We start from the raw sequence: 13,317 nt of genomic DNA, 5'->3' as shown, positions 1-13,317 counted from the left end.
TGCCCAGACACTTGGTAGATCTATATCAAGCGTCTATAAAAGAAAAAGAAAAAAGTGAAGAAGTTTAAACAAATTTTGCTAATAATGTTGTTTTAATAGATCTTAATGTTGGACCATCCAACTCTATGTATCTTAATGTTGCTAATTTCCTTGTAAATCAAGATGAAATAATGATGTAATATTTTAAAATATAAAGTAAGCAATATTGTATTTTGATTTTAATAAATTATCGTATTTATTGTTGTTATGATTAATTATAATAATGATTATTTAAAATATGTGTTGTAGTGTGAATTGTATTAAAGTTTTGATCGATTTTAAGATTTCTTTGGAAGAAGTTTGTCTAGTTGACAATGCTACAACACACACAAATCTTCAAGATAGGAAATATTTCCATTACTTGAATATATCTTCAACCAATTTTAATACAATATTTGATTCTACAAATTTGATTGAAGGTTCTGGAAGGGCTAATATAAAGTTACCTAATGGTACTTTATTACAAATTGATGAAACTTTATATTCCAGCTGATTCAGAAGAAACTTATTAAGCTTTAAAGATTTACAATTCAATGGATATCAGAAACTAGAAATGAAGGCAATAAAGAATTCTTTTATATTACTTCTATTGTTTTTGGGAAGAAACAAACATTAGAAAAATTGTCAACTTTATATTATGGGTTGTATTATACAAAGATTAAAAAAGTTGAATCATATAATGTCGTGCACCAAAAGTGCAATGACTCAAAGTTATTTATACTTTGACATGATCGTCTTGGACATCCTAGAGATGTAATAATGCGCAGAATCATTGAGAATTCACATGGTCATCCACTAAAGAACCAAAAGATTCTTTTATCAAATGATTTCATGTGTATTGTTTGCTCTCTTTTAGTAAAAAAAAAATGTGTACTGTTTGCTCTCAAGGAAAATTAATTGTCAAACCATCTGTTTCAAAAGCAAGTATTGAATCTCCCATTTTCATATAAAGAATTCATGGTGACATATGCAGACCAATACATCCACCATCTAGACTATTTAGATATTTTATGGTCTTAATTGATGTATCTACGAGATGGTCACATATTTTTCTACTTTCTACTCGTAATATTGCATTTTCTAGACATCTTTCTCAACTGATTAGGTTACGAGCTCATTTGACTGATTATCCAATTAAATCAATTCGTTTGGATAGTGCTGGTGAATTTACACCCCAAACTTTTGATAACTATTGCATGTCACTTGGAATAGATGTTGAACATCCCGTTGCTGATACCCATACACAAAATGGTTTAGCTGAATCTTTTATTAAGAGACTTTAACTCATTGCTAGACCTATGATTATAAGAAACAAATTGTCTTTATCTGTTTAGGGACGTGTTATTCTTCATGTTGCATGTTTAGTTCATATAAGGCCAAGTGTTTACAATAATCTTTCACCCATGCAATTAGTTTTTGGGTAGCTTATTTTAAGAACTTTTAATTGTGCAGTATAAGTTCATATTGTCCCTCCTCAAAGAACTAAAATGGGTCATCAACGTAAGCTTGGTATCTAAGTTGGTTTTGATTCCCCTTCTATTATTAGATATCTTAACCTTTAACAAGTTTTTTGTTTAAAGCATGATTTCAAGATTGTCATTTTGATGAAACAGTATTCCCTATATTAGGGGGAGTAAAATTAGTGCTTGAAGCATAACATGAAATCACATGGAATGCCATGAGTTTATCTCATTTAGATTTTTGCACAAACCAAAGTGAACTTGAAGTTTAGAAGATTATACATTTGCAAAGAGTTGCAAATCAATTACCAGATTCTTTTGTAGATACCAAGGCCATATTAACATCTCATATACTTGCTGCAAATATTCCAACACGTATTGATGTCCCTGAAGGACAACCAGCTAATGAACTTAAACCACAAGTTAAGAGTGGAATGCTTATTGGTGCAAAATATAAAACTCCCAAAAGGAGAAAATTGAATTCTGTAAACACTCTAGAAGAGGTTATAGAGATGGATAATTTATTCGACATTCACAAACCCATTTCTCCTGAAAATGAAATCTCTATTATGGAACCTCCTAAAGATGAACCTCTTGAAGAGACATCCCTAGAAAAGGGACAATTACATGGAAATAATAATGAGATCTCAATTCATTATACAGGAGAAATGTGGGATAGAAATAAAGTTATTGTCAACAACACATTTGCATATGCAGTAGCTACTGACATTACCATAAGTAGTGAGGATCCTGAACCTAAATATGTTAATGAATGTCAGTATAGAAGTGATTGGCCAAAATGAAAAGAGGCTATCACATTAGAATTAAACTTTCTATCAAAAAGAGAGGTTTTTGGACCTGTAGTCCAGACACTAGAAGATGTCCAACTCGTTGGATACAAATGGGTATTTATGTGCAAGCAAAATGAAAATAATGAAATCACTCGATATAAAGCAAGGCTAGTGGCACAAGATTTCTCGCAGAAACCCGAAATTGATTATGAGGAGACATATTCTCCTGTAATTGATGGAATCACTTTCAGATTCTTAATTGGGCTAGCAATTGCTGAACGACTGAGTATGCGCCTTATGGATGTAGTAACAACATACTTATATGGATTGTTGGATAATGAAATTTATATGAAAATCCCTGAAGGATTTAAATTGCCTGAAGTAAAACCCAGAAATTTATATTCAATTAAACTCCAACATTCTTTATATGGATTAAAGTAATGTGGATGCATGTGGTACAATCGATTAAGTAAGTACCTCGTGAAAGAGGGATTCATAAATTATCCAATTTTTCCATGTGTTTTTATTAAAAGATCAGAATCTAGATTTGCTACAATTACTGTTTATATTGATGATTTGAATTTAGTTGGGACTCTTGAAGAGCACACTAAAGCTGTTAATTATTTAATAGCGGAATTTGAGATAAAAGATTTAGGAAAGACAAAATATTGTCTTGGCCTACAGATTAAACATGTAAATGACATAATTCTTGTTCATCAATTTAAATATATCGAAAATGTATTAAGGCAATTCTATATGAACAAAGTTCATCCTTTGGGATCTCTAATAATGGTGTGATCACTTGATGTTAAGAAGGATCCATTTCAACCTCATGATAAGGAGGAGAAATTACTTGGTCCTGAAGTATCATATTTAAGTGCTATTGGCTCTCTAATGTTTATGGCCAATTGTACAAAACCCGACATTACATTTGCTATAAATCTACAAGCAAGATAGAGCTCTGCTCATACTCGACGACATTGGAATGGAATTAAACACATTCTACGCTATTTAAGAGGTAGATCTGATTTGGGTCTTTTCTACTCATTTGATTCCAAATCTCAACTAGTAAGATATGCAAATGCTAGATATCTATTTGATCATCACAATGTTAAATCTCAAACTAGATATGTATTTCTTTACGAAAAAACTGTTATATCTTTGAAATCAATATAGCATACGATTACAACAACATCTTCCAATCATTCTAAAATAATAGCTATCCATGAAGCTAGTAGAGAATGCATGTGACTTAGATCAATGATTTATCATATCTAATAAAATTGTGGTCTTCAATCAATCAAGGATATTCCAATAGTTTTATATGAAGGCAACACTGCATGTATAACTCAACTAAGAGGTGTAGACACCCTATTTTTGCCCTAGCCAAATAGAACAAGGGGTTCCCTTTTTATTATTATTTTATTATTATTATTAGTATTTTATTATTATTATTATTATTTATTATTATTATTTATTTTTATTATTATTTTAATTATTATTATTATTATTATTATATATTATTATTATTATTATTATTATTATTATTATTATTTTACTGATAATATCTTTATTATTTTTATTCTTACCATAATTATTTATTATTATTTACTATTAATAGTAGTATTATTTTTATTATTATTATCTTATGGATACTTATATTATTATGATAATTATTATTATTATTTTTATTTCCTTTTTCATTATTACCATAAGAATAAAAGAATAAAAAAAAAGAAAAAGAAAAAGAAAATAAAAAAAGGGAAGTTGTTTTAGGGTTTTTGAGATTTTTTTTATATAATGGCAAAGAGGGGACGGCCAAAGTGGGGCACGGGCAGCGCACAGAAGGCCAAGGAAACCAAAAGAAAAAAACCTAGCCAGCAACTCTCTCATGCACAACCGCCACGCCTCTCCGTTCCGAGCCTCCTTCTCCATCTTCTTCTTCTTACCCGCAGCGCCTCCCAAATTACAGCACCTCCCTCATTCTCCCATCGCCCTCACGCTTCTCTCCCTCACTCACGATCCAGCCGAGAGGCCATCATCACCGCGGGCACCCCCGCTGCCAACCTCCATCTCCGGCCACCCTCCCACTCGACGGCCAGCACCACAGTCCCCTGCTCCTATCTCACGACCATTCCCTGCTCACCACAGCTCCCGTCACCGCCTGCTCCACCCACGTCCAGCCCGTGCCCAGCAACCTCCTCGTACGCCGTTACCATCTCAAGTTCGCCGGCCACTGTCACCGTCTGCAGTGCTCCGGTCATCCATCCAAGCGGCCCTGCTACTATAGCCACACCAGAAGAATCCTCGGAGACCCTCTGCAACTCTCCACTCGCTGTCGCCACTGCAAGTACCGCCTCCGTCCGGCAACTCCTCAGCCAGCCCCTGTTCCAGCAACCGGCGCCGTCGACAATGCCCTCCATCACTCGCCGTTTCCGTCATCATCGCCTCAACACCCACGAGCTCCGGCCACCCTCTTTCCGGTCACCCCTCACGACCGCCCAGCCGTGAGCCGCCCTTGTGAGTCTCCTTGCTCTCTGCACACACTCACGCACACTGTTGTACACACAGCACACATAAATATACATATATATTACTGTTAGTGTTAATATGTATATATATATATATATATTTTCTTTTATATTATGCACATATATACATATATATATATTACTGTTAGTGTTAATAGGTATATATATATATATATATATATATATATATATATATATATATATATTCTTTTATATTGATCATATTAATATTATTATTCCCTGTATATGATTATTAGCAATATTATGGTATTATTTGTAAACAGTAATGTTATGATATTATTATTTAACAATATTATTATTATGTTAGTAATAATATTATATTGTTTGTATAGTACTAAAAGTAATAATGTTATTATTGGCATTGTTAATATTATTATTGGTTTGTATACTAGTATTGGTTATATCATTGTTAATTTATTAGTATAACTATTAGATGAATCGTGTTAGTGTAAATATTACATTATTTGTACATTATTGGTAGTATTAAGTATATTGTTTATGTATAAATACAAGCATATTTTTTATTATTGTTATTATCATCGTTATTATAATTAGCATGTTATTAATATTTTTAGGATTTGATTGCCTCTATATAGATCGTTTATTAATTTTAGGGTTATGAGTGTTTCCATATTATTATCACATTTTAACTTTAGGGTTTGTTATGTTTCCAAATTATTAGTACATATTTTTAGGATTTTTGATTTATTTCCATTTTATTGCATGTTGAATTTTTTTTAGGGTTTGATTATTTCCATATCATTGTATATTTATTTTTAGATTTGTATAAATGCCATAATTTGGTCTTATTTGTTTTTATGTTTGTTTATATTTAACTTTTAGGGTTTGATTTATTGTCATGTTTCCTTTATTGTCAATATTAACAGGGTTTTATTAGAATTATGTTAAAATTTTGATTATTTATAGTTAGGGTTTTTGCATGTATTTGTTAAGATATATTATTATCATATTGTATAGTTAGTGAAATTATGATATATATGTATTATTAGTCTAGTAGTATTTATATTTACGTGTTATGATGTATATATATATATATATATATATATATATATATATATATATATATATATATTAAAGTGGTATTATAATATCATATTGGTATTTATGTGTTATTAATATTATGAGATATATACGTGTTATTATTATAGTAGTATTATTATTACAGGTAATATATTATTATTATAATATGTTAGGGATATTACTTTCACATATTTATGGAATTCTCAACTATACCCTATGTTTATATTTTGTATCGAGATATCTATTATTTCTAATATTTTGGTATTATTTTAGTAAGTATTTTTGTGTGGGTATATCCCTATGATTTTATTGCAGGGGTATGAGCCTTCGAGCATTACGTACCCTAAGCTCTGAGGGAATATATATACGTATATATATTATCTTTATTTATTTATTTATTTTTCACATGTATTTGTAAATTCATAAAAAAAGAGTAATTTAAAGACTTATTAGATTAACTTAGGGATAATTTCAAATTAATTAGGTACCGTTCATAAGAACGGGCGCGTAGGGGGTGCTCGTACCTTCCCCTCGCGTAACCGAACTCCCGACCCTAACTCTGGCAAGGTAGACCGATTCTACCCCTAACGGGGTAGTAATCATGTGTTCTAACCGCACTAAAGGTTAGTGGCGACTCCGACATTCCATATTTTCCTTAAAAATTAAAATTGATTTTGATTTCGCCGCCCAGGGCACACGCGCTCCCGGGACGCCGCGACAAGAGGAGGATACATAAACGGTCACATAATAAAACATAACTCTCCAAAATTCTTTTATACTCATGAACTCTAGAAGAATGATGATGTAGATGTTCACTAGATGCGATCAAGTGATAATCTAGCAAATTTGTTCACCAAAACTTTTCCTACTACAACATTCAAGAAATTGGTTTATCTCATTGGAATGATACATCTTAAAGATCTCAGTAAAAGGAGTTAATATATGAGTGACATCCAAGGGGGAGTGTTATGAAAAATATGTATGTCACCCCATCTTCCACCCCTTCGTTTTTCACTCCAATAAATGTTTAGTTATCCTTATTGCCTTATATAAGGGTACCCTCCCCTTCTCATTTGAAACACACATATTTGCATGCTTGTATACGCATTTGCATGCTTGTATACGCATTTGCATGTTTGAAGTAAGCAGGCATATAGAAAGAAGAGGATAGATAAAGAGAAGAGAGATATCTTATACAAGGTCGGTTCCGATATTTTGTACAAGGCCAGTTCTAAATTATTTTGTAATTCCGCCTGAGATAGTGAAGTTTTTGATCCCGTCCGCCCATGGAGTAGGCATAGCCCAACCACGTAAATTTCTGTCTCATCTTTATTTATTTTTCTAGCATATTTTATAACAATTTGCAACTTTTTAGAGGTTATAATTGGTGTTTTGGTAATTTTAAGTACTCCGTAATCCTTAATAACTTGTAAATGTTAAAATTTTAGTTTCTCCCTAAGTGTTCGATAATATTTTAATTTTAAAAGTTATTTATTATTTAAGATTAATAATATTTAAAAATTAACTATTGATAAAATTTTTAAGATTTAACATTTTTTTACTCACCGATTACCTTAATAACATCATTGATAATTTAGACACCCAATTTTATTTGAGCATCATATAACGAAATCAGGTGCACCCCAATTCCGTCAAACCCAACCCGGTTGTTTCAATTAAAGCCCAAGTCGAACTTTAATGTTTCAACTCAAATTTAATTGGACCTTTAATTTTTCAAACAAAAAATAAATAAAACCCCAATTTTCATTGAACCCATCCCTTACCCCTCGGACACTCCCACCCCTTTTGCACCTGTGCCATAGTTTCTTTCACATGCACAATCTCTCACACCCCAATCTCATACGCAGCCAAAGAACAACACATGCAACTTTTTTTCTTTCTTTCTTTCGTTACCTATGCTCAACTATAGGTCACCCTTGGAGTCCCCACTCAACAACTGCATATTCCTCCCTACGTCCCAAGCCACATGGCACCCAGCTAATCCGCTAGCAAATATATTTTGTTGAGTAAGTATAAAATAAGTTGTAAATAGGAGATTACTCTAACCATTTGTTCATAGGGATATTACATGGTGGACTTCCCCTCCATGTGTTTGTATAATAGATATTAGACATGAAAAATTTGGTCCTATATTTATTAATATTAGACATGTAAAGAGGGGAATCTATTTTTCATGTGTATAATTTAAGAAACAGAGACATAAACACGTGGAGCGAAAGTCCTTGTATAATTTCTCTCGTGTAAAGGGTAACAGGAGTAAATCATATTCAAGGGAGAGGGGCTAAATATAAGAAGAGCTCAGTGCAAAAGAGAGGGGTAAAAAAAGGAAAAGAGGGAAGAGTCACATTGGGTATATTAAAGAGTGTGCCCGCCAGAGGTGAGGTCCAGCATGAGTTCGAAAGAAGAGAGAGCAAAAAAAAAGAAAAAAAGAAAAGAGGAATGGAAAGCATTCAAAAGGAACAAATGCAATAAGAAGGGAAATGCACACATTAGAAAAGGGAGCTGTAACATCTTTAAGGGTGCCTTGGTGAAAGGAAGAAATTTAGCAGAAGAGCTGAGAGTAGAGTTCAAAAACACAAAGAACTAAATACTATGAATTAGAACTCAAGACAAGTTAAAAAAGGGCCGGAAAAGAGCTTCAAGCATTTCTTCAACCATGTATGTTGGCCCTTTCATGTCAATTTATTATTTCAATGCTCGAATCTTTCTTTGATCTGGGCATGTGTGTTTAGTTTTTTAGACAATTAGGCTTAGCTTGATGCATATTTAGAACCAATTGGAATATCTGAGAGGATGAGCATTTTTTTAGGTGAAATCTGTGGATATAGAGACTACTATTAAATTTAAGCTTGAGTAGGATTGCGATATTTAAAATCAAAGCATACTTATATGAAATAAAATACGATTGGTGTGTGTCTTGTGAGAAATTGATTTGAACTAAAAGAAATAATCTTATTCACTAAAAAACAAATAGGTCTATCATGTCACTTTAGTAGAGGCAGTCTTCATTGTCTCCAAATTTGAAATAAGGGAACTTTGGGACAAATATTAGGGGCGTTCAATTTTTTTGCCCCTAGCAAAATTTTCATTTGGCACTCTACGTATGTTTCTGCTCAACTAAACCAACCTCTCTGCAGTATAATAGAAATTCCTCTCTCTCTCTCTCTCTCTCTCTCTATCTCTCTCTCTCTCTCTCTCTCTCTCTCTCTCTCTCTCTCTCTCTCTCTCTCTCTCTCTCTCTCTCTCTCTCTCAAACAAATCCCTAATCATGCACCCTCTCCCACAAGTCCCTAATTGTGCTGCCATGCAAGTAAATTCCGCATCCTTCAGCCTCCCACAAATCCCTAATCGTGCTGCCGTGCAAGCTAGCTGCCTCTCCTTCTCCAGCATTTCGTGGCACTTAACTCACGTGCGCAGCTAGCCTTTGACCAACACTTCCTGAGCGCCTTTCTTATTGTGCACCCTTTGGCCATTTCTCCCAAATCATGCACCCATGCCAACACTTCCTTCTTCTCTCAGGTGACTGTCAACACTTCCTTCCTCTCTCACGTGAATGTCTTCGAACACCTTCTTCTTATCTCCTTGTGCACCCTTTGGCCATTGCTCCCTAATTGAGCACCCCTGCCAGTACTTCCTTTCTCACTCAGGTAAATGTCTTCGACTCTTCTCCTTATTCTTCTTCTTCTTCTTCTTCTTCTTCTTCTTCTTCTACTCCTCCTCCTCCTCCTTAACTAGATGTGTCCTATTAATTTCTTTCCATGTAAATATCAAGCAACATAATTGAATTAGGAAACAAATCATCCTTCTTCATTGCAAATCATTCAATTTTGATAGATAAATCATTCAATTTAATTGAATATTCCAACATATTCCCTTTTGTATTTTTCTTGTATTCCATGGTATTTCTTTGATGTATTTCCCTGGAATTCACTATTCTGGACTCCCTTTGGTATTTGTATGAACAATAAGAATGCCTAAATTTTCATATATCGGGCCCGAAAAAAATAGGGTGTCTACAAAATGCATAGGAAACATTGACTAGGCTAGGATGGAAATTGATTTAAAGTGAAGATTAGGTTTTATTTAGGTTTACCTAAATTTAGTCCATGCTTGGGGCATAGTTAGAGAAATACAACATAAAATAGGGCTAATCTAGATCTCTTATCATCTTGCAGAGGTAGATAGATCTTATAGCCATTGAAGCGAGTCCTCCTTATCATTTAATGTCATCTTCACCCCAAAATTATCTTAGCGCACATCATCAATGTTGTTAACTTTATGAGTCTAATCTTGTTTTGATAATGACCAATCACTTGGTATTTTGTCTGTGGAATGAAATTTTAAATAGGATCATGACTTAACATGCATGGATGGTAAATACGCTATGGAAGCCATAAGGAACACGAAGCACATACCACTTGACTCAATCCATGGAAGCCAAAGAGCAAAAGGATAAAGGCAATCTAAATTGTTAGTTATAATTCGCATTAGGTTTGATTGTATTTGCATAACTCATAAGATTTGATGCGAAGCTCAAAATGACATATAGATTGACCTTAGGATGCATGTTTTTCATGACATATTCATATGTAGACCTGGCAAAGTGGATTGGGTCGGCTAATTCGTGGCAGATAAGGTGGATTATCGGGTGAAGAAATCATAATCCATATTAAACTCATTTAAATGGCGGATTAGGTGGTTTCGGGTCGGATAATTCATGGCGGATGGCCGGATAATCCGCCATTCTCAAATATAATTTTTTTAATAATTTATTTTGTGTCATAATAATTTAAATTGTATACGACAACTTGCGATTAGTTTGTATATTAACTTTTCTAGTAATTATTTTAATCATTTGATCGTTTATACTAACTAACAACTCCTTATTCACGTAAGTAAAATTGTAAGCATTAAAACATAATAAATTAGTCCCAATCCAACTCAAAATAGAAACTCAAATTGTGTGATTTGTGCGAGTCTCTCTAAAATCTAAATTGAATTGCTAGTCAAATTGGATGTTGTTCCTATCATTTTAAGTGCCTAGGTTCAATCCACTAGTACACAAAGTTTTATCTAGATCCTTTAGCAACTCATAAAACTTTTTGACATCCTCATTAGGCCCCGTGTAGGTTTTCGACTAGTAGTCTCTTCTCTAGGTGAGCCTTCAAATTCATTCTAATTGTGCCTATGCATTTGAAAGACCTCATATAGCATCTCATGCATATCACCAACAATATTTCGGACTTATTGCACTTAACTTTCATATTTCTAGTAAAATAGCTACTAAGAATGGTTTTCCAATAAAAACAATTAATTATTATAATTTAGATTAATCCCACTGAGGTTATCACGCACTTTCTTTTTGACTCCACCACCATGCATTTGTGCACTTCACACAAAAACTTGTCCTTTTATAAATTAGAAATATAGAGTAGATGATTACCGCCAGTTGAAATAAAATTAAGTCATAAGAGGCAAACCCTCTGGTGTTTAAACATCAAGATAAGTTTGAAGATTTAATTAAATTAATCAGCCAAATAAAGATAGACCACGAGTTTGAAAGATTTATTTAAATCATCCAAATGAAAATAGATCGTATTAGACATAAGAAGAAGAAGGAAAAAAGTATTAATAATGAAAATTACTTGCAATTTGCAATTCTTTTAAGGAGGGATTAAGTAAGAAAAATGGAAAGGATGAATAGGTGTGTGGTGAGGGTTTTGCTGGGTGTATACTCTGTAATGAGTATCCAATCAAAATTCTACAACCTTCCATATGTTGCAGCTTATCAATAGCTCGCCCACGCCTCATCCTAAGAAAAAATCAAAATCAAAACAGTGACATTCATTAAACTCTACAAACTGAAGGAGGAGAGTAAGAGGAGAAAATACCTATAGAGGGCTTGAAAGCAAGGGTTTAGAGATCGAACAAAAAGTTTGGAAAGAAGCACCGCTGCTGCAGATATTTGGATTTTCACTTGTAGAAAGGAGATTGGAAATTATTTTGGAAAGGCGGCAAGAATTGGGAAGGTAATAGGGCAGTGAGCAAACTAAATAAATCGCTATTGCGTGGAGGAAAATACCAGCAATTTCATGATAGCTGGCAAGGGCCGAATGGGCGAGTGACTGGGCAAGGCCGTGAGGGAATCGTGGCTCGTGGCCATGGGTGGCAGTCGGCTATGGCAGTGGCATTGGGAATCGTCATAGTCGTAGGATGCGGCTGCGCAGCTAGAATTGAAAGTTTGAACTTTGAATTAATGAAACCCTAATAGGATTTGAGATTTGGGACTGGGCTAACTTGGGAGTGGGAGGGAGGGACTGATAGACTGTGGGCAGTGGGCCTGTGGCCGTGTGGGCTACTGGGCTGTCTGTGTAGTGTGGGCCATGTGTGCATTGCTGCACTAGGCTCTCCACACTTGGGTAGTGGGCTGTGGGTAGTTGGACTATTATAGGTGAATTAGTAATGAAATTTTAAGCGGTTTGGCGAATATTCGCCGGATAAAACCGACCCGACCCACTAAGAAGGCGGATATGAAAATGGAAAACCATATTTGACTCACTTATCAAGCGGATGATTATAAGTCGGTTAAAACGGGTCAGATGCAGATCAGATTAATGGATTTTTATCCATTTTTCCAAGTCTATTCATATGTATTGACCTAGGTTGGATCAGGCTGAATAATAGGCAGCTCGTTGACGATTCCCCCAGTCTCGTCGATGATTGCATGAAGGCCACTTGTTGACTAATTCTTAGTCTTCTCGATGTGAAAATACTGAGACCATTACAATCATAGACAACCCAATCGTCAACGAATCCCCTGTTCTCGTCAATGAGCGACTAAAGGAAATTTGTCAACTTGTACGGACATTCGTCGATGAATTCATGGCAGAGAATGGCGCTTTAGTGCAGAAATAGACTGAAATTTTTTAATTACATGATCCAACGGTTGAAAATTGTTCAAAGCGCAAGAATACTTGTATAGACCAACTTTAAACCCTAGGCTAACACTGTGACACCTTGTGGAAGAAAGGTTTAAAAGGATTAGATGTTACTACCCATATCAACAAGATGCACCTTTTTTTTTTTTTTTTTTCAGGAGTCTTCCCATAAGAACTCTACCGTTAAGCGTGCTTGACTTGGAGTAATCTTAGGATGGGTGACCTTCTAGGAAGTTTTCTGAGGAAGTGTGTGAGTGAGGACAAAACACACTAAAAATGACACGTGTTGGTCTGTGGAACCAGTCATTAGTCTGATAAGGCCTACCCTTGTTGTATCTAGGTGGAGGAGGAGAGACGCAGTGCTCCTTGGTAGACCCAGGTTGGGGCATTACAGGACCGTAGACTGACCTTAGGGTTTAGTCGACCGATGTCAGATTTTTTGGGTTAACTCAGTTGACCTTGGATTGACCTTAAG

General features: G+C 34.4%; 1 protein-coding gene across 1 annotated transcript; it reads left to right on the top strand.

Moving 5' to 3' along the window:
• Positions 1-4,090: 4,090 nt before the first annotated feature.
• LOC131163484 (uncharacterized) lies at positions 4,091-4,801 on the top strand. The gene has a single exon (XM_058120081.1). It carries the CDS (start codon positions 4,091-4,093, stop codon positions 4,799-4,801), a length of 711 nt encoding a protein of 236 aa, XP_057976064.1.
• Positions 4,802-13,317: the final 8,516 nt, after the last annotated feature.

The sequence above is a fragment of the Malania oleifera genome, chromosome 9 (assembly GCF_029873635.1).
Source record: "Malania oleifera isolate guangnan ecotype guangnan chromosome 9, ASM2987363v1, whole genome shotgun sequence".
NCBI classification, from domain to species: Eukaryota; Viridiplantae; Streptophyta; class Magnoliopsida; order Santalales; family Ximeniaceae; genus Malania; species Malania oleifera.
The sequence above is the reverse complement of the archived record's forward strand: the minus strand, read 5'-3'. Positions and strand labels throughout refer to the sequence as shown.